The sequence below is a fragment of the Berghia stephanieae genome, chromosome 10, assembly GCF_034508935.2.
Source record: "Berghia stephanieae isolate SIO BIC M18660-M18661 chromosome 10, UCSD_Bste_1.3, whole genome shotgun sequence".
Classification (NCBI taxonomy): domain Eukaryota; kingdom Metazoa; phylum Mollusca; class Gastropoda; order Nudibranchia; family Aeolidiidae; genus Berghia; species Berghia stephanieae.
Window position 1 is genome coordinate 12496146 of NC_088369.1, and position 23006 is coordinate 12519151.

The 23006-nt window shown below is 38.1% G+C and overlaps 2 protein-coding genes across 2 annotated transcripts; both read right to left on the minus strand.

Moving 5' to 3' along the window:
- Nucleotides 1-4362: 4362 nt before the first annotated feature.
- Nucleotides 4363-22836, minus strand: LOC144980524 (neuronal acetylcholine receptor subunit beta-3-like). The gene is made up of 9 exons (XM_078928175.1): nt 22641-22836; nt 11253-11410; nt 10801-10845; nt 10080-10189; nt 8988-9183; nt 7349-7643; nt 7086-7172; nt 6480-6598; nt 4363-5327 (listed from the first exon to the last, which is right to left on the minus strand). The coding sequence occupies exons 1-9, from the start codon at nt 22720-22722 to the stop codon at nt 4917-4919; spliced, it is 1503 nt and encodes a 500-aa protein (XP_078784301.1). The 5' UTR covers nt 22723-22836; the 3' UTR covers nt 4363-4916.
- On the minus strand, nt 12891-14360 carry LOC144980525 (putative metal-dependent hydrolase HI_0454). Its single transcript, XM_078928176.1, has one exon. It carries the CDS (start codon nt 14146-14148, stop codon nt 13006-13008), a length of 1143 nt encoding a protein of 380 aa, XP_078784302.1. The 5' UTR covers nt 14149-14360; the 3' UTR covers nt 12891-13005.
- Nucleotides 22837-23006: the final 170 nt, after the last annotated feature.

The window sequence follows — 23006 nt, forward strand, 5'->3', positions numbered from 1 at the left end:
TTAACCACTCAGTCCCTTCTCCACCCAACACATCTGATAGGAGGTAAAAGAATTCTGACCAAATCAGAGCATGGAAGGCAATGCTATAACTGTATATCAATTTAGGTGACATAAAACACTTTCAAAATCAAGTTACCTAAACATGGCTTTCCCAACAACAACAATAAATTAGTTTTAAGTTAACCACCAGTTATTCAAGTGCTATTCAGCTGGTTTGTGCAAGTATACAGAGCTCGAACCTGGGAACAAATTAAATCTCTTTTTTTACTTTGTTGTTAAGTGCTTTTTTTTAATGCATTTATATCAAACTTATCCACAATGCATAAAGCTCTATATACTTTACAATTTAAAAAGAAAAAAAAGTTTCTGATGATGGAACAGCCTAAATTTGATAAATTGATCAAGAAAAACAGCTTGTTAGGTGCTCATACAATTATTTTTTTGGATAAAGAAAATTCTTCTTTACATAAAGGAAACCCCAGTATTTAAAGTCTAGTTCCAATTGAAAACGGAAAACGTAATCTAAATGCCTTCGCAAAGGGGAAAAACTGTCAAGGCTTAAACCCTCAGACCTAATCTTGGTTGGGCTATACTTACAACTGCACCTCTACACCACAGCAACACACAACTTGCCATTATAGTCAAGCTTGATAAGGGACAGTTAACACATATACCAAAGACAGGAGCTCAATTTAAAAGCAAATGAAAAAAATATTGTTGGGAAAATCAATGCGACGAACCCATGATCAGAGCATCAGCTTAACTCAAAAAGATAAGTATTAATATTAATTTGTATTTAAGAAATTATAAAAACTTTTTAAAAACCCAAAAAACCTTTCCACTGATCATGAGAGATGCCATTGTCTAGCGAGGCAGTTCATGAAGGAATACAGAGAATTCATCAAACGTGTCACGTCAACAGAAATCCACCATGTTGACCAAGTGAGCAAAAAGGGGGGGGGTTAATAATCACAATCGTTCCCAAGACAAAGAACTGAAGTGGAGCTCAAACTTGGGAGCTATAGTTCAACGCTTTTACCATTTGTCTAATTGTATATTGTTTTTAAGGGTTTTATGGCGCTTGCAACACATTAAGGTCATATCAGCGCCAGTAAAAAAGAAGAAAATTGGATAGTAAAGACATTCTTGATGTACAATTAAAAGGGCTTGAAGAAAAAAGTAAGACAAAGGGGACTCGGTTCAAATAGGGAATAGATTTAGATTCCAAGAGCACAATATCAGTGTACTTAGTTTGAGATCACCTAAAAGTCTCAACCAGACACCAGCACAGGTCCCACTAAGAGGAATACACTCAAATGTTTAGAAATCATATGTTAAAAATATAAAATAACAGTACATAACAAGAGAGATGATTTACAAGGAAAAAAATATCATCTGCCAAAACTATAACTAAACATTTGACTGTTTCCCTCCCAGCCAAGGACTCCAGCCAGGGCCAGGTAATCCCATTCCAAGACAAAGACAGAAAGCAATTGGAAAACAGACACAGGGTGATAGAAGACATAGCAAGTACCTCCCTGCCACTATGAGTTCAGGAACGCCACACCATTTGTCTAACTCACCCTCAACAAATTGTATCGTCTGGCATAGATCCATCTTACTCCTACAACAATTAAAGCAATTTTTTTCATGACTAGGCTAAACATTATGAAGAAAAAAAAAAAACAAAATAATACTTTAATCAAAATGCTGATGGCATCAGGGACATTATTATTATTTTGAGCGATTTCATGTAACAAATTCGGGATGATATGGCTTCGCTATTAAAAACGGTAGACGGAAAACTACTTTTTTTTTTCTGTGCAACAATCATTATTACTTATATTTACAATAAAATATTAAATGTTGTATGGTCAAGGCAGTCAAAGACCAATAACGACCAAAGAGCCAATTCTATCTAAATCTAAGATGAAACAAAAACTATACTTTCTGATATCTATGTATATTTATGTACAACAAAATTCGCCCAGGCAAATTCAATAAAAATTGACAGAAACAAATATGTAACAATATGGTGCAAAAATATCAACATCAATGTGAATGTATCTCACAACATTTTTTAAAAAGAAAAAAAGAAAAAAAAGGTTTTTAGTTTTAGTATATAAAACATAACTACAGCTAACACACTCCACACCCACTCCAATTCTCGTCAAATGCAATAAATACAAGTAGTAAGTAACTGTGCAACATGCAATGAGGTAACAATAACATTAAATCTTTGGTTTAAATCCCTGATATTGAACAATTAAGTTAAGTTATTTTAATGCTATTCTATTATTCACAGAACAGCTCTGTATAGAAAAAAAAAAAATCAAATAATATGATTTGATATTTTTGATAATACCAAGTCAAAATGATAAATACCTTTTTTCAAATTGAAATTATTTTCACAAATTCATTTGTGTGTAAAGGATATTATTATAAAGATCTTTAAAAGGTGGTAAATATCTTATCAAAAGGTTTTGATTTTTTTTTTTAGGCTTTTGAAAATATTCAAAATATTTATTATTTGGTTCATGAAAAGTTTTCTTCTCCCCACAAAAAAGGCACAAACTCCCAAGATTTGTATAGTTCATCTTGAGATATGTTCTTTTTAAAACATTGACATCTGAGCACCTAATTTCTTATCATGAAGAGAATACTGATGTTATTAAAAATAGCACAATACAATATATGAATCATAAATAAGTACTTATTTGAAACCATGGCAAAATATTTCCACAACCTCGATATAATATTTGGTCTGTCTAGAATAAAAGCATGAATATTCCATCTTTGAATATCCAAGAAAAAAAAAAATCACGTAACATATTCTCGTTTTAGCTTTAACAAATATACACATTAAGCGTAAATGGCTTTATTCTTCACATTTTAAAGTATTTCAAATCTCATAATGTTTAAAGTCACTAAATTATTAAATTTAATATCAATAAAATTGAATTTGTAATGTTTTCTCATATTCATATATCACGTATTTAATGTAAGGAGTTTCATAATGAAACAAACATGATCTCCCAGCCCATGAACAAGAGAAAGACCTAATGTCTTACTTAATGATTTCATTTTTGAAAATAACTTAATCACACACGCTGAAATCATAGATTTAATACAATTTCTGATTTTTTATGGTAAGCACAAAATATTTATATAACATCTTCAGCTTAACAGTCCACACATTACTTTTATCTTTATTATTATTTGCTATATTACTTTATAGAATTTTGTAAATATTTTTCACAACACTGTTTAATTAATTCTTGTAATTCATGTTTGTAAAGCCAATTTCCTTATTGAGGAATAAATTTACTTATTTAATTATTATGACTAATATTTTTATTGATCATCCAATATGCACATTATTTACAATAAAAAGAATTTTTCACTGCTTGAAACTTGGTTCTCAAAGCTTATATACAGAACTCCTCCACACAAAGCAAACTAATAATAATAATAATAATAATAATAATAATAATAATAATAATAAAAATAATAATAATAATAATAATAATAATAATAATAATAATAATAATAATAATAATAATAATAATAATAAATAATAATAATTAATAATAATAATAATAAAAATAACAATAATAATACTAATAATAATAACAATAATAATAATAATAACAATAATAATAATAATAATAATAATAATAATAATAATAATAATAATAATAATAATAATATAATATGTGTAAGTCGAAGCAGCATCAATTTTAAAATTTAAATAAATTATGCAAATAGAACACACTCAAAGTCCTGTTACAGTTCCTGGTTCTAAGTGTAGAGCCAATTATTTTAAAAGTCAAATTAACAACTTACTTTGGTATTGATGCAAGTGGGTTATTGGTATACTTACAAGACCAAGAAATAGGAGAAGAAAAAAATTTATCCTTATGATACTAAATCTTGAACTTAAACGTCTATATAATTCATGACATCTTCAACATCTACAAAACATTTCCCTATTGAAATGTCAACAAACTCGTGTGTACTTATCACCAAGTCTGACAGCAATACGATTTATTGCGGGCAGATGGAATGCACTACCAAAAGAAATTACTGATATAGAAAATACAGAAACACTGAATAGAGCACTTAACACGATTCAATCGCTGACACATATATTTAATGTCATTTTCATGACGGATTTGAGAATTTTGCGGTGATGGGGCCTGTGGCCTATAGGGCCCTTTGTAAAAATAACATCTGAAGACCTTATAGCCAGATATTATCATTCTCTGTGATTGCAATACGATACATAAACTGAAAAACACTTGCCAACATGCCTTCACGCGATTGCTAGAGTTCACAACGTGACTTTTTAATCTATGTGTGTTTTTTTGTTTTTTTAAAAATTAGTATTATGTGCAGAGTTTTTAGCAAGTTTAAAATGTAAAACCCTACAAACTGTGGAGTGATCCTCGACAATATTGGAGGTTTCCACAAGACGAAGAAGAAGATAAACTAATTTCCCAGTCGGATTGATTAATATCATCTTATCATATCTAAACCCATAGCTGCCAACTTTTCAAAATGCAAAACGTATTATTATACGCGGTGCGGCGCGGACACCCAATTAATGTCTTAAAATGGCATATTTATTAATGTACTTAAGTACTAGAATGGTCAGAACTGTAATACTAAGAGAAGCTTACCTTTATCATCATACTGGGTAGGCATAAGTGATGGGGATGTGGTGACAGAAGCAGTTTACTGAGGCTTGGGCTTAACAGCCTCCTTTGTGGCGAAAATTTTCTCCCAAGATCATTTTTATCAGATTTTCTTCTTCTCTTTTTTGTTTTTTCTGGATTGGCCAAATCGTACTAAGTACGATTTTATCGTACTGGTTGGCAGCTATGTAAACCATTCAAACCTTCTTTTCCTATAGACTACAACAACAGAGAGGATGTAAAGATGAACAAGATAAAGAAGGCAATGAACAGGCACCTGTCAATCACCCTGCCAAGCTCCTCCCAATCCTGGTCAACATTACGATAGGCGGCATCCGCAGCCATTTTTCCAGTGATGAATTTCACATAGCGGTGGATGGCTGCCACATTTGCGGCTGTTGATTTATCTATCAGGTTATTTCCAGTGCCCCCGCCATTGTTACCGTCGTTGTCCAGGGAAGAGTGTTGTAAGAGTTCTTCCCCTTCCATTTCCCTCAAGCCAGCTTCGGAGATAATTGGCATATTGTGAGTTGCAGCTGTCGGTTGGAGTTCTGAAGCATACAGATTCTGCAGGGGTCCGTAGTCGCCAATACAGAGAAGTCTACGAAGGCCATATCGCCCCAAGAAAATCTGAATGCAATGAACAGACAAGGATTATAATGGCAAATAAATTCAACTTTTATTTATTTGATGAAATGAATGAATGATGATCATAATATAATAAAATACGAATACAAGACAAGAATTCAGCATCTCTACATGGATGTTATCCCAACATATAGTAGCTCCTTGCTAATGACTTAATAGAAATATCAGTAAAAAAAATAAAGTATGCCTTCAGAGCCATTGGGCTCATGAAGCTGGAGTATATCCCAGTTTCTATAACGAGAAACGAACAATAACAAAGGCTTGATACCCTTTGGATAGGACGCTAGTCTAGCACTAAGTACTTTCCACCAACCAAAAAGACCCAGCTACCCAATCACTGCTGGGTGGACAGGGGATCCAAAAAAAAATGTTCAACTGCATCCTGGATCATTATCAGTCCCTATGTCTGTGAAGCGAGTACTCGACAAATTGTGTTGAGACCCCCAGAGATATCAGAACCGTGCAATAATTTTGTTGATGTGATTTCTATAACCATACACAACAACAAAATACATTTGTTGATTCCCTGATTGATATATAACGATGTTACTATTTTATATAGTGTTATCAATACACTTTGCAAAGACAAGTAAAGGGATTAAAATGAAGAACAACGACCATACTAAAGTTGTTTTTGTTCTGCTTGACTTCAACAATTTACAATGCCTTTTTAATTTTGAAAAAAAAAAGTCAATGACTATTTATAGAGAACAGCCAAGTTATGGAGCATCAAAACGAGGTATTATAAAAAGTCAATCTAAAGACTAAGATGTCATAGCAGCGGCAATGATCAGTGCTGATGGTGACAAAAAGTGAAAGAGGAGGAAAATTTTGGATTGCCTTTAGGCCCAAATTTTACTGCATTAACCTCCAATTTTAGAGCATTTGAGATGATAAAAAAAAAATGATAAACTATCTTGCTAATTTCTGGAGAGTGGGAAACTGCATCTATTTGTTCCATCACACATCTCAAGTCTTTCACTGCCAGTACATTTGATTAAAACAATTGTTGTAATTTTTAATAAGGAGGAAATTCTTCCCCGGACTTCAAAATCTCGGATTTCTGCCTACCCAAGGAAAACCATCAGCACTGAATGATAACACATTTTTGAAAGGTGAGTAAATAGAACTGACCGAATGTATCCAAGAGGGTAAAGGTCTCCGTCTGGTCCCTCTGACGCTGACATTGGAGACGATGATGGACGACACGATACTGATGCAAGTCAAAATCATGGTGCCCAGGTAGAAGGAACCTGTGGAATACAAAGACAGATTGGATAAATAAACTTGGAGATGAATCAAGGGGATTTTTATCATACAAAATTTTATGTAGTTGAAATGACTGGATATATTATAAAAAAATGAAAATGATATGACATGCTAATAATAATAATGAAGAGAGCATTTAAATTGCTCCCATTCACAGACAAAATGATTTTTTAAAATAACAAAATACCAAACACAGAAAGTTTTGGGCTCAAAATCATTCTTCAGCCAACAATAAAAACAAAAATACATTACGAAAAAAAAAGATTGACAATAGTGAAATATTCTTTATCTGTTTTTTTTTTTTTTTTGGTAGTAATGTATTTATGTTTTTATTGGTTTTTTTTTTTTTTTTTGTTGGCTGAAGAAAGGTTTTGAGCCTGCAAAGTTCTGTGTTTGGTATTTTGTTCTTTTTTGAAGCTGTATATTAATTTTTGTTTATTATAATTTAATATCATGAGATGAAATTCTTACAAATTTTGGGTAAAGATCCGTGATTGAGTGGAATGGCCTGTTGGATGATGGTCATCAAGATGGTCATACAAATCAACAAGAGGAGACCTGGAAAAAATGATTTTCTTTCTTTTAACTTGGAGAATAAGTAGCAAAGTCTTTAATATTTAACTTCCTGAAAGAAGAATAAATAGCGAAGTTCTTATCCTTTAACTTAATGGCAAGGACAGACTGCTTGAGTATATAAACTTATAACATCTTAACAATATCAAAACATGACTTACCAAAAACAGTTTTGTCATGCCCTCTGGCAGGCACCAGATATATCATGGATACCAGCAAGCCCAGAATAACAGCTGGTGCGATGGTCAAGTAGCGATAGAACTGTGGCTTGCGCCGTAGCTGGACAGTGATGGTGATGCGGGTGAAGGGTTCCGGACAGCAGTCGTAGACCTTCATGGACAGCTTGGCTTTGGCACGGTTGTTCACCAACTCCCATTGGGGGTGAGGATGGACCAGGAAGGCTGAGTCCTCTTCATTTAACACAACGTCCATCTCACTCTTGGCAGTCGATATGAACTGGAATGTAAGCGCAGAATAAATAAATTATGAACACAACTGAGGAGAAACATTTTAATCTTATTCTTTGATGGTGGCTCATTGTTGGGTTTTAAGGGTTCTATGGTGCTTGTAACACATTTAGGTCATATCATCGCCACTAAAAAGGAAGAAAATTGGATAATAAAAACATTCTAGGTGTACAATTAAAAGGACTTGAGGAGAAAGTAAGACAAAGGTGAATAGTACAAATAGGGAGCAGATGTGGATTCTAAGAGTACACTTAGTGTGAGATTACCTAAATGTTTCACCCAGATCCCACAAAGAGGAATAAACTCAAATGTTTACAAATCATGCGTTAAACATTTTTTAAAAAGTACAGAACAGTGAGATGATTTACAAGAGAAAAAATTTCATCTCCCAAAACTATAACTATACATTTGACTGTTTCCCTCCTGGCTAAGGACTCTGGCCAGGGTCAGGACAAAATTAAGTAATCTCATTCCAAGACAAAGAACAAAGATAGCAGTTGTAAAACAGATACAGAGGGATAGAAGACACAACAAGTACCTCCCTGCCCATTATGGGAGATCGTGAACCCCACCCAGGATGGTGGCTCAAATCTACACTGTATCTACTTTCCCATAAAATTGTGGTTAATTCAACTTTTGTATATTATCACACTTTGTACCCAGATCAATGATAATCCACACACACAAAAAAAAGGGTTCAATTCACGACCATCAAGTCTACATCTTATCAAAATTGATGCCCCCTTTGTCCCATCACCACCTATCATTACCATTAAATGTCATTTCGAGATCGTACCAGCCGACAAGACCTGCCAAATACCTTTCTGCTGTCTCCCTGGGTGTAAGTGATGTATTCAAGTTTTAATTGTTTTTGTTATTGACTATTTTATCTTATCTTACTAAAGGCTTAATATAGGAATTATCCTTTAAATGCCTTATACAATAGTTTATAATTACAGCATCTCATATAGCTTGCATTATATCATTCACAGACAGTTTTACACAACTAAAGAAGGGTTTTGAGCCCAAAAATGTTCTGTTTGGTATTTTGTTCTTTTTCGAAGTTGTTATATTGATTTTTATTCATTGTTGTACTTATAGGGTGAGAATGTTATCAGGACAGACGTAATAATCCGAAAAACTTGGACATTAATTCATGAAACAGCTTTGTAAGAAAAAGATAAGAAAGTTAACAAGGAATGTTTTGGGGTTTTTTCAGCCAACATACAAAACTAGTAATAATAATGATACTGTTTTTCTTAATTATTTGCTGTTGCCCACAGCTGGGTTTTTATTCAGAGTCTACCTCATTTTTAAAAAGTACACGTCTTACCGACACATTCATCTCCCAGGCCGTGTGCATCCAAGACCCAAACACCATAGGACATGTCTGAACATCGTAAGGAAAATCGGTTAGATCCAGGGGGCAGGTGCTGGACAGGCGCAAGGTGGGCACCCAGACCACACCACCATCGGGTGTCACTGTCACCATTTCCTCGTACAAAGACTCGTGGGGATCCTGGTGGGCTCTATGAGAAAAACAAAACAAAACAAAGTGTGTCAAACTGTAAACCAGAGCTGCCAACTTCTCGTGACAGAAAGAGGAAGATTGGTTGCCAAAAAGAGGAAGATTCAAGGAAAAAGAGGAATATTCAAGGAAAAAGAGGAAGATTCAAGGAAAAAGAGGAAGATTCAAGAAAGTATAAGAAAAAAAAACAAAAATACTTACATTCCCTAAATTTGCAGGTTATTCCTAAATGTCCATACACCCAAGTCTGTTATAATAGCCACTCCTTTATCCTATCCATAAAACTGTCTCAAAGCGTACAATCAAGTGATTTATTAATGTTGTAATGGACAAAGTTTTGCGTTTTTATTTCCATTACAACAGTGAGCCCATGATTTGGGTTATCAGACCGGCAAATAAGTACATGTCAGACAGAACCATAAGAATTTGTGTGGCTATGCGGTCTTGCGGTTTGACACTCGCTTTCGGATTGGAAGGTCCTGGGTTCGAGCCTCGCTTGCGCATAGTTGAGTCCTTGGAAAAGACTCTTTACTCACATTCTCTCACCGTACTCAGGTGTAAAATGAGAACCTGGCTGTTAACAGTGTTGTCTCTGTCGGAAAAATTGTAATATCGCCTGACAGGCGCCATTTTCTGTACTATATGTTACGTGTTGCTGTTAGTCAGGCACCCTTTGTAAAGCACTTTGAGCACATTAAGTGGATATTGCGCTATATAAATGCTCTAGGTTTATACAACGCAAAATCAAACTAAATGTGCCCAAAGCACTTAACAAGGGGTCCCCAACCAACAGCAACGCTTAACATGTAGGACGAGACACATTAAAACTCTTGAGAAAAGAAAAATAAAAAAAGAAAGAAATGATGGGGTTTAAAATAATAGTGAATTGTGACTCACACATTGTACAAGACAAGGTCAGGGATCCACAGTTTCTTGGCAGGAAGTCTGACAGTTTTTATCCCACCATATTCCGACTTGTTCCATCGGAGACGGGGATCTTGCCACATCTATTGGTTGAAATGTTCAACAAGTTATGGCAAAGAGGTGCGTTAAAATTTACAAATAGCAATAAAAATAGTTGTTAAATTGAGAGAAAACAAATTTGCAATATCGTGTGACAATTATCATCTTTAATCAAGGATATGATAAGAGGATATGACAGCGTAAAAATCATACGGTATTCCTATTTTTTAAAGTCACATTTATATCAATTATTGGAACAAAATGTTTAAAACTAAGAAACAGTATTGCAAATGAAACATCGAGCTGAATAAATTTTTTTTCTCTCTACATTTGTACATAATGCTCTGCATTCACGGTCAAAATAAAACTCTCCTTTTTTTTGACAGCATTAAGGAATAAATCTGAATTTGTGGCTTCTATGAGTGACTTTTAAAGACTAAATAACAAATAAAATAATTTTAGAATATATGAACACCAAAACACAAGGCACAGAAGCTATTCAGAATCCCATGATCAGTTCAGATGATGAAATGGACAACCCATGCCAATTGGCAGGGAATGCATGCTTAATGATGATTTACGACAATCACAATATATAAATATACAATAATGTATAATTCACTGTAAATAAGACTAAGAGTTAACTTATTCTTACCTGCACAATAAACATTGAAGAAGTGAAAGAGTCGGTGGCTTCATCCTGAAATAATAAATATTCAAATCATTTTCTTTTATTAAAAGGGAAATATTTTTAAAATCAAACTAATTATAATTAATTTATGCGGCTTTGTGGTCTTGTCGTATGATACTTACCTGCGAACCAGCTCTTTACTCATACTCAGGCGTAAAATAAGTAACTGACTATAAAAAGTGTTGTCTCCGTTGAAAAATAATTGTAACATCGCTAGGTGTCAAGTTTACATTTGTCTCATCCTACATGTTGGCTAGGGGCCCTATGTTAAGAACTTTGAGCACGTTAAGTGGATTATTGCACTATATAAATGCTTAAGTTTCTTTTTTCTTTTTTTAAAATTAGACACGGGCACTATTCTCCATTAAGGAGTTAAGAATTTCAACAATTATTTTGAAACCACCGATCAGACTCACCAGTCCTTCCACTCTGACAAATGTAAACTTGACAAAAACTGGCACAGCATCATTGGGGTTGAGCACGGGTCTCGTCTCTTTCACATAACCTTCCAGCAGGTTTGTGATCAGAATCTCCTCTTTCCACAGTTTGCGGGTTGCAACATTTTGGGCTTTTACTGTGGAATGTTTAGATAAAGAACAAACAAAACCATAACTTTCAGGAAATCCATACAAATAAGATCGAGTTTGTGACATGAGAAATTGAGAGAGAGAAAACAAATGGCTGCTAATTTGTCAAACCTACTTAATCTCGTTTTGTGGATAGGAAGATAGTAAAAGATTTATTGTAAAGAAAAAGCCATCGGTTATCCCCGGCAACATAAATCAATACTGACCGATGCTTGAAAACACACACACACTGGCCAAGGTAATTTAGTGGTCTGAGATAAAGCAAAAATATTTCGGTTTTTAGATTTCACAAAACAAAATTGGTTTATTGAAATTTCCACTATATGTTTCTAAAATTGTGACTTTTACTGTCACAAGAGAGGGAAGTACTTATTTTAACGGAAGTGACAAGATAACTTGCTAGCTCTATGCTAAATGCCGCAATAAAAGTTTCACCAACAAGAGTCAAGAGAGTGACTTTGGTCAGCTTCGGTCATTTCTGTATTCTGGTCATTGAAAATAAAAAATGTCACTAACATTATGCCCTGTTCATTGAAAACAAATATTGATTTTGTGCAACAGACAATTGAAACAACAAAATAAAATAATAAGACTAAGAGAGAGAGAGAGAGAGAGAGAGAGAGAGAGAGAGAGAGAGAGAGAGAGAGAGAGAGAGAGAGAGAGAGAGAGAGAGAGAGAGAGAGAGAGAAGAGAGAGGGGGGCGGTTACTGTTACTGTTTAGCTGAGTATGAGTTCCACTTCCACAACCTAGTGATAAATCCTTGTACTTGTATCTCACGCTATCATTAAATCATGATGTCGTGAACGGATTTCCCAATCTCGTTCACGATGTAAAAAATAAGGAAAAAGTTTAGAAAAAGTCTCCACCGAAGTGGGCGTTCTCCATATATGTAAAGGACATATATGGGCGGTTAAAAACTGCTCTAGAGCACTTCGGGAATCGTCCCGGTCTAGCCTGATTTTTATAACATACCAAAAGTATGGCGGATCGGATCTTAGTAGCAGATACAACGATGGGCGAAGATAGTTGATATGTCTGTTTCAAATAAGGCTGTAGATAGTCGAGAGAAAGAATGAAAGGTGTCGCGAGCTTTTAAAGGGTAGAAATGATGACGTCACATTTACGCGGAAGACGGTGAACGAACACAACATGAAGATTACTCACAACAGCTCGATCGAGACACTGACAGTCATGACATGACAAACACTCACAACAACAACAACAACAACAACATATCACAATAATCTTCCCCACATTCCTCCCCCTTCTAATTCATGCATCACTTCAATAGTTATAGTCATAAGGAGAAAAAGGAAAATTCTTACCTTGTGAGAATCCGAAGATTATGTTGAATAAAATCAATAAAAATTTGTAGTTTGGAATATTTACACTAAACCCACGAAAAAAAAAATAAATCCTCAGGGGCGAACTCTTCCTCCTGGACGGTCATATATACAAAGGGGGAAGGGATCCACATCTGGGTATGGCTGTACAATATATATACACGAAGGGAGAGGTATCCTTAGGAGCCTGCAAAATAGTAAAGGGATTATTCCTGTTCTGTGCAGCTTAATATTTAGGCTAGTCTTTAATGACAGAGTGGAATGCTGTACTTCCCTTATCTATTTGTATCTTGAAAGCTTGCTCAAAATTTCTGAAATTGGATTCAAGGATGTCAGTTAAGCTTAAACCTTTTAAATCTGCGATGGCCTTAGCAGATTCCCCTAAGTAGTGTGGGTGATTTCGCTTTACCAGGGGATTGAAAGGTAAATATGGGGAGTCTGTTTCAAGCAGGAGTCTGTTAATTGGGGTTTTCCTCACTGCTTCTAGCTGCTCTCTTTTAAATGTTTTTATTAAGCCTGAATAACTGAAAAAGGTATTTGGAAACCTACCGAGCCACTTGTCCAGAACTACACCATTACCTGAGAAGGAGTGCAATTGGAGGAATTGTTCTTTACTTAACCTCTGAGATAGAAAATCTAGACAATGCATATATGCTCGGGTTCCAAGATTATCAGAACTTTCCCCTCTGACATGTAAGATTATTGGTTTTAGGGGATTTGCACCTGTTATGAGTGTTCCCACTACATGTTCCTGATCTTCTTGGGTCCCCTTCTTCGTCCAATCAAAGCCAATTTCTCCCAACCCCTGGATAATGTCATTTTGACTCAACCGTCTGACTTCCTTCATAGCATAAGACAATGCTTTACGGTTCATAGTGGCGTGGGAAGGGTGGATACCTATGGCAATGCCAAAGTTAAGAAATTTGCCTTTCAGCGCTCTTAGCTCGCTTTCGGGGGGAAAGTTTATGGGGTCACAGTAGACTATCATCCCACCCAGGATAGGTAAATCAACTGAGGGGGCGGGGTTGACATGGAACTTTAGTAACTGCTCTAACATGTCAATCTGACCCTTTTTCCCTTTGTGCCATCGATCCAAATGGAAATGGGCATCAATAAGTCCCACACACTTACCTTCTTGCTCAGACAAGTCCATGAGCAGATCTAAGTCTGCTGACTTGTCAGGCTGAAAGCTCCTAAACTCTCCCTTCAGACGGGCCAGTTCTGCCTGGGTTTCCTTCAGGTCATTCCGAATGTGGGCTAGGCTCTCCTTGAGTGCTGCATTCTCCTCTTTGAGCAGCCGGAATTGATTTTGCCTAGCCCCATTCCTCCTGGCCGACTTGCCATTCCCACTGCTGTCTGAGTGGCTCTCCCTCTTCGCCATTGATTCAGAGGGATGATCCCTTGTATCATCTGGCGTTCGAGGTCGAGGGGCCTGTCGTCTAGCCTGTGGTTCCGAGGGGTGACCCCTGGTATCATCAGGCTCGTTGTGTGAGGCAGGCTTTGGGCCTCTTCGGTGGTCCCTAGAACCCTCTGGCCTGGTATGGGTTTGGTAGGGCCTGTACCGGTTTCTTCTGGCAGGGGAGCTGTATTTTGTTGGGGAGTTGTACCTGGGGAGGTGTACCCTCTACCCCTTCCTCTCCTCCGTTCTGCTGGGGATCCATGCCTTCTACCCCGGACTGATTGGGAGGCGTGGCCTCTACCCCGGGCCGATGGGGAGGTATGGCCTCTACCCTTTCCTCTCCCTCTGCCTTGCCTGCCATTGTGTCTGTCCCCTCCTTTCTGGGCGTCTTGGGCGTCCCGAAAGGCCTGAAATTCCGCCATCAGCTGGATGACTTTGAACTCAGTCTGGCGGTTCATGGTGCTGTGCATAAAAAGAAGATTGATTAGTTAATTTACTTCATTCACATTGAGCATTGGGGACAATGATATTGACCTATTTGAGCCATTTGTCGGTTCGTTAAATTTATACATCGCCCGTGATACCATTCAAAACAGTTATCACATTGGATCATGGTATCACCATCATCGGGTTGATTGCAAAGGCAATAGGTCAGGGCATTACCCGTTATTATGGACTGCTGTTCTTTGTTTATCCATTTCGGTAATGAGGAGTCAGTGCACAGCTTTAGGTTGTCATGGTTGACTACTTTCAGTTCATTATTTTTGAGCTTAATTCGATAAACAAAGGGGAAAAAACCGTCATGATGATAGCGGGGCCAATCCAAACTGGCTTCAATTTCTTTGACATTGTTTTTCCACCTTTCCTATTCAAGAGGTACACAGCATCGCCTCTTTTGAAGGTGTGAACGTGGATATTCAGGTCATAGTCACGTTTCATCCTTTTAAGCTCTGTCCTTAGGGTTTTTCTAGCAGTCTCATAAGCCAGCTCTAGGCTCTCTTGTAATTTTATGACATGCTCCTCAGTGAGTTCATGTTCTCTTGCGGGTCCAGGTGTCACCAGATCACTTGGAGTTGTCAGCTCCCTTCCTAGCATCAATCTGTTTGGTGTGTAGCCTGTGTGTCGATTGACTGAACTGCGGATAGCAGAAGCAATTAGTGGCACACATTCATCCCAGGTGTTGGGTTTCGAGTGGCTAAAGCTTCTTACTGCTGCCATCAACGTCTTGTTCATCCTTTCTACCTGGCCATTTGCTGAGGGTCTATAGGCGGTAGTTCGCATCTTTTTAATGTGGAGAAGCCGACACATTTCTTTAAAAAGGCTACTCTCGAAATTTCTTCCTTGATCTGATACTATTTCTAGGGGGTACCCAAATCTAGAGAAGAACTCATTCACGGCTGCTCTTGCAGTGATTTCGGCTCCTTGTGATGGTAAGGGTATGCACTCAATCCACTTCGTGAATTGGTCGATGATCACCATGATGAACTCATTACCATTGCGTGTCTTCGTCAAGGGCCTAAGAAAATCAATATGTACCTTTTCCATAGGTATACCTGCATGATTCTGCACCAAGGGGTGCCGATGTTTTTTATTTCTATGTTTACTTTGGTTACATAATGAGCAGCCTTGAACATATTGTTGGACATCCCTTGAGATTTTATGCCAAAAATAGGATCCCTTAATCCTCAATTTCGTTCGTTGCAATCCTTGGTGTCCTGCACTGGGAATGTTATGGCATAGATTTAAGACCTCTTGCTTAAACTTTGGGGGCACCACTAGTAGGTCTCTTTCATCCGTACCTCTTTTATATATGATGTCTTGCAGGTAGAAAAGGTTACGGTTTAGCCAGTAAAATTTTTGTGCCGCATTTGCCAGTTTGAGATCTGCTTGGCGTGGTATTGTCTTGTCTTTGAACCAGTTGACCAAAAACACTAGGCTGGGGTCCTCAGCTTGTGCTTCTCTCCACTCTTGCTTAGTATTTGTGAATATTTCTTCTGAATTGATCTGGTTGTGAGGACAAGCACTTGAGAGATCTCGGACAACAATGCGAATTCCAGATGACAATCTCTCTTCACACCTGGGTGCTCTTTTGATTTCAGAGTTGATAGGTAACTGGACAACATCATCAATGTCATCTGAGAATTTTGACCACATCCCGTGTACGCAGGTACAGTAATTGCATCCACTGCAGGGTAAATCCTTCAGGTTTATCATGTCTGCATAATATGGGCAAGGTGTGTCGGTCTTAGGTGGTCTGGAGAGTGCATCTGCGTTTTTTAACTTGGTCCCAGGTCTGTATTCAATTTTCATGGAAAAGATGCTCAGCGCTTCTAACCATCTAGCGAGTTGACCCTCTGGTCTCTTGAAATTCATCAGCCAGGTTAGACTCCTATGGTCCGTGCGCAATATGAATTCTTTCCCCAATAAATAGTGACGGAACTGATTGGTAAATCTAACAACTGCCAACAATTCCTTCCGTGTCGTGCAGTAGTTCCTTTGTTGAGATGTTAAAGTAAAACTTCCATATGCTATGACTCTCTCTACTCCCTCTTGTATTTGGAGGAGCTCTGAACCTATAGCGAAATCAGAAGCATCAGTGTCCAGTATAAATTGGCCTTGGGACATGGGAATCGCTAGAACAGGCGGGGTACATAGGATCGACTTCGATTGATCGAAAGCTTGCTGCTGTTCTTTTTCTTCAACAGCCTGGTAAGTGGTTCCATGATTTTTGCCATATCTTTTATGAATGCTCTGTGAAAGTTTACTAACCCCACGTATCTTTCGATATCTTTAACTGACTTTGGTGGGGGCCAGTTCTCAATCACTCCAATGGAAGCATTTGTTAGTTCCAGGCCATTTCTTCCTACCTTCCCAGGAATTCAACTTCTTGTTGAAAGAGATCACACTTCTTTGGCTTTAATCTAAGTCCAAATTGTCGGAAGCGTTGAAACACTTGTTTAAGTTTGATAAATGATCATCAAAAGATTTTCCAAGGACCAGGGTGTCATCAAGGAAGGCTAGTACTCTTTTCCAGTTTAACCCTCTTAGCACTAGGTTGATTACTCTGGAATATGTACTTGGGCTATTGGACAGTCCAAATGGGAGTTTGTTAAACTCAAAAAGTCCTTGGCGTGTACGGAATGCTGTTTTGTGTTTGGAGTCCTCATGGACTGGGATCTGCCAATAAGCCGAATTGGAATCCAGCTTTGAATACCATATGTTACCTTCTAATGCGTCGATGCAATCAGACATGAAAGGTAGGGGAAAAACATCTTTCTTGGTAACATTATTAAGTGCCCTGTAGTCGATGCACCAGCGAACAGATCCATCTTTTTTCCGTACCAGTACAGGCGCCGCAGCCCAGCTTGAAGCCGAGGGTTGTATTACCCCTGCTTTAAGCATCTTGTCTAACATTTCATCTTCTTCTTTGGTAAAGTGAACGGGGGTGCGTCGCAAGCCTAGTTTAATGGGCTTTGCATCTCCTGTATCAATGTGGTGTTGCATTGCTTGGAAGTCACCAAGGTCAAATTCACTAGCTGCAAATATGTCTTGATATTCCCACAGCAATTGTTCAACTTTACCTAGTCTCTCATCTCCCAGAGTGGACGTAACTCGCTGCCAGAGATCTATAAGTTTGTCTGGTAGTTGGATCGGCTGGCAGGAAGTGCTTGATATGGCGCATTCCCCCTCCGCTTCTGTCATGGGGTTGCTGAGTTCATCCACTTCTGTTAAATTCAGCCAGTCATCTTCGTCATCCTCAAATATATCTCTTGCTTCCAGGGGAAGCAACTGTCCTATTTCCGTCCCTTTTTTGAGGAAGCACTCATCACCTGTGTTGATCAAGCACACTGTAACAACTGGTTTGGTTACGTGCAGGGTGTGGCCCACAGAAATTGGCAGATTTCTATATGGTTCCAGGTACATAAATTGTGAATTGGGCAGATAGTTTAACTCAACATTAGTGATTACTTCTGACTGGGCTGGTATGATCAATTTGTGGGGAATGGCAATCTTGATAGTTGTTCGGTCTCCATCATCCACTGGTAAACCTGTTTGTGCCATGTCACACTTGGGACTTACACTTTCAGTCGAATTTGTTGCAAGAGGAATAATTTGATTTTGACAAAATAATTGTTGTTTTTCCACATCAATCTTTGCCCTTAATTTCCTCAGCAGGTCTATTCCTAATAGCATTGGGTCGAAAATGGGAGCAACATCGATATGAGTTAGCAGATGAATCTCTCCCAATCGCAAGTGTAGTGGCCCCACTAATTTTGCAGAGAAGCTTTGATCTTTACCTGCTGCAAACATCTTCATGGACTTCGTACAAGTGGGGGTGGGTAGGATTTTGTTATGGGTGTTTTCAGAGATGATGGTAACATCTGCTGCAGTATCCACAACTGCTTGTACAGGGACGTTTTCAATTGTACATTGTACTTTAAGGGCAGATTCTGACTGTAACCTTGCAATACAGATACATTCTTCATTAAAATAAGGTTTTACAATCTGTTCTGGATCTTGGCTAGACCGATATACATTGTGGTTTCCGTTGTTGGTCTGCTGGGCAAGGTTTTCCTTAGTTTCTTCATGTTTCATAAAATTAGTACAGTCAGAAGAGTAGGGGCACAAATTGCTCATAGCCTTATATCTGTGTTGTGCCTCAAAAACTGGGTCCTCTTTAATTGCCCTTGCTTGAACTGGGATCAATTCCGGGCTCAACTGATCCCTGCCCGTTTGGCGCCTTGTCTTCCTTTGGGCGACCTGTCATGGAGCAGTCTCTAGCATAGTGGTCTTGACCTCCACATGAAAAACAGGCACTTGATGATGGGGAATTGGAGCGGGATCTTGGCTGGGCACGTCGAGCGCCTCTTTGCATAACTTCCAAGACTTGACTTTGGAGTGTAATGAGAGTGTCTAATTTACTTTGGGTTTGTTCATGCATTGATAACATCTTTTTGAACATTGCCTCAACACTCATCTCAGTCTTCTGCTGTACACCAGCTGTCTTAATGCTCGTGTTGCGAGTCACTGCTCTAATTTGGCTATAGTCTTCCAATTCCTCAGATTCTGACCCAGATTCTTCATCGTACACATTCACCGCTTAGATAGAGGGCTCTCTGAACCGCACGGTGTTGCTGGTACTTGGTCTATCCTTTCGTGCACGCCAACCAACTTGCTGAGAATTTTTAAAAAGCTTATATGTTCTCAGGGCTTGGTCCATCGTGGTGCACTCCTGACATGCAATATATTGGGCTGCCTTCACGTCATATAGTCCTGTTATAAAATGGGCTACCACTTGGGACTCTAAATTGCGGGGGGACTGTCCAGGAAATGCCTGCAGTGCCAACTCCCATGGCTTGTCAACATAGTCTAAGACATCTTTTTCAGCCTGCGTAGTGCTGTTGAATTGTATCAGAGTTGCATGTTGTAGCTGCTGATCACCAAATCGATTTCTCAGGGTGTCATATGCATCTCGTATGTCTGTAAAGACTATCGACTGATGGATCCGTGAGAGATAATCCGCTGCTTTTCCTTCCAGGGCAAGGCCCAGGAAAAATAGTTTGTCACGGAGATGTTGAATATTATGATAATTCAGAAAGTTCTGAAAATTATATTCAAACGTATCCCATCTTTTTGTCCCATTGAAAGAGATAGATTTAGGCAGCTGTACCTTGGACGGGGGTGGCATAAGTGGGCCTCCACTGCTCATATCTCCATAATGATCCGTGGAATTGCGATCCGCATGTGGGGCCTCGTAGGAATGCATGTAACTAGTCTCATCCCTCCATCCTCGTCTTTCCTGTGCATGCTTGCCTCAATAAGAGCATCCTCCTGTTCTAAGGTTCTTCTCATAGATGGTTTTCTTCGTGGTAGCCGGCGGGTTTGCCTTACTTTGTCTCTTGCATATCCACAATCCTCTCTTTGCGGGCCCATTGATGTGAGACCCTTGTTTGAGAAATCTTGAGAGGGTGGGTCCAATGTGTGAGTTATAGATTCAGGACATTCAGAGTAAGGCACCTTGTCCATGTAATTTTGACAAAATTTAGCTTCATGAACGAAAGGAACCCGCTCGCGGTCGGATGCCAAAAAGGATGTTGGGTAATGGTCTTCGGTAGGCTGATCGTGCCACGCATTACGAATGGTGCGTTTCGCATTGTTACAAAATGTCGGGTTCGCAACACTACTAGCACCTTCTTGAGGATTGCTAGTAGCGTCATGTTCAGGATACGAACCTGCAGCTTTAGTTGGGGTCTGCTGCGCAGACAGTTCCCTTCGTCTGTCTCCAGCACCAGACGCATTATCATTCGAATCCATTCTATTTGGGGAACTGTCGCGAGAGGTACCAGGGGCATGTTCACCTGGTTTCTCAAAAATGCACGATTCGGAAACCGAAAAATCAAAAAGTTCTAACATGTCACCATTACTGATCTTATCTATCACATCCTCCTTAGTGAGTAAACCGTTACGTGCTCGAATGTCAAGCAGGGTTCTAGCCAAAGGCTTGCTTATACGCGATGACCTTAAAAGGTCCTTAGCAGTAATGACATTAATTATTATCTTTGCATCCATTTTGGATTAAACTGAAATATGATAATTATTTATTTCAGTTAAAATGACAGACCAGTTGATGCAAATCAATTAAAGCAATGATAAAGTCTGTAAACTTGGAATACTCTCAGATCCCTTCTCACTTGTATACAACACCTACACCACAGTTGACAGATTTCACTTTTTTCACTGTTTAATCCCTGGGCTAGGGTTAGAGGTGGTTCTTATCCTATTTAGACACTGACCAGGTGTCTAAGGCAAGTGGATATGTTTACAGAGTCTGGATGTAAAGAGTTCAGAGAAACATCCAATATATAGGGGGTTTAGGAGCGTGTAAAGCTGGAAAATAGTTTCTGTGTTTGGTGAGTAGAAACACTTTTACATGGCTGCCTAAGCTTTGACTTTGATCATCTAAATAAAGGCAGATGATACTGTTACTGTTACCTTTTGTTTAGAAAAGCACAGTGAGATTGTTAAGCAACAATCTTGGCGCCAATTATTTGTATATTATTCACAGAAATAGTATTGTTGATGTCAAATATTGGAAAGTATTTAAGTAGACATGCAAATAATTTAGCTCACATGCAGGTTGAATTCCAATCTTAGTTGAGACATCAGTGCGGGAGTGAAAACCATGACCCCAATAATGGTTCACCAGGCTAATTCTTTGAAGTGAATTGATTAAGCCCTCATGCACTTTCAAGTAAAATTATTGAATTGTACTCACCAATTTTGCTCCATTTTGTTGAATAGAAATCACAATTGCACAATTTTATTGGCAAAAATAAACGAAAGTTGAGCTCGAAGTCTCGATGAAAAAATTGAGCTGAGTTGAGATCGTAATTTCGCCAGTTCAAAAATAATTGCCGACCCCTATAAACGGCTTTCCTCTCTGGTTTAAGCAATGAAAAAACACAACTAAACCAGGGGAACTCAATTCAAGGCGCTATACTTACAACACAATCAGATGAAACAAGTTTTTAGATTCATAATTCTGATTTGTTTACAAGAACTCTTTACCTTGAAGAAGTCAATTCCCGTGCACTGAGTGCTACCATACACTTTAAAAATGGCAGGGTTCGGAAATTAGTCGCAGCGCCAATTGTCGTGAGCGGATTTCCCAATCTCGTTCACGATGTAAAAAATAAGGAAAAAGTTTAGAAAAAGTCTCCACCGAAGTGGGCGTTCTCCATATATGTAAAGGACATATATGGGCGGTTAAAAACTGCTCTAGAGCACTTCGGGGAATCGTCCCGGTCTAGCCTGATTTTTATAACATACCAAAAGTATGGCGGATCGGATCTTAGTAGCAGATACAACGATGGGCGAAGATAGTTGATATGTCTGTTTCAAATAAGGCTGTAGATAGTCGAGAGAAAGAATGAAAGGTGTCGCGAGCTTTTAAAGGGTAGAAATGATGACGTCACATTTACGCGGAAGACGGTGAACGAACACAACATGAAGATTACTCACAACAGCTCGATCGAGACACTGACAGTCATGACATGACAAACACTCACAACAACAACAACAACAACAACATATCACAATAATCTTCCCCACAATGATTCCACCCCCTTCCCCTTCCTGTACCGATATCACAGGCTGTCTTCTAACTTAAAATTTGTTATTGTTATAGAAATAGAAGTTACAAAATATGAGTTTAGACTTTAGTAGAGATGGCAATAACGACAGCCTTTGCAGTTGCAGCCTGCGCTGAGAGCCGCTGTCAATCGTCTAGTCTAGGTGATCGTTACATTTCATAAGGTAGTCGATGAAGATCGATTAGCTAGACCTACCTAATCTCTAGACTAAACTTTTATCTTTGACTTAAAGTAGGGTACTCAGTACCAGTACCACTGTCAGTTCAGATTCAGAGTTCAAAATCTGAGTCTGCTGAGTTGAGTTGTTCTTTGTTTCTTTACCTGATTTGATGCTTGTAAAATGAAGAAACAGACACAATAAACACAAACGAGGAGAAATCAATTCGCTGAAGGGCACTTTCATTTTAATGCATCTGATGAGTTCTGTGATCTTTTACTTTATTTATGTAGACCTTCAGTCTTTAGTGAAGAGACGAAACTGAAACATGATCTGCAGAGTTCATAAAACAAGGAAGCTATTTTCACAATCAATACTTTTGCTTTCTATTTTCAAGAGAAATGTTTGCATCGGATTCTCTCTTCATAGGCATTATTTGATTATTTTGAAATAAACTGATTATATTAGAGGCAATTGTTTTTAAAAGTCTAATTTTTCTATATTATTGATCATTTTGAGTTATACACACC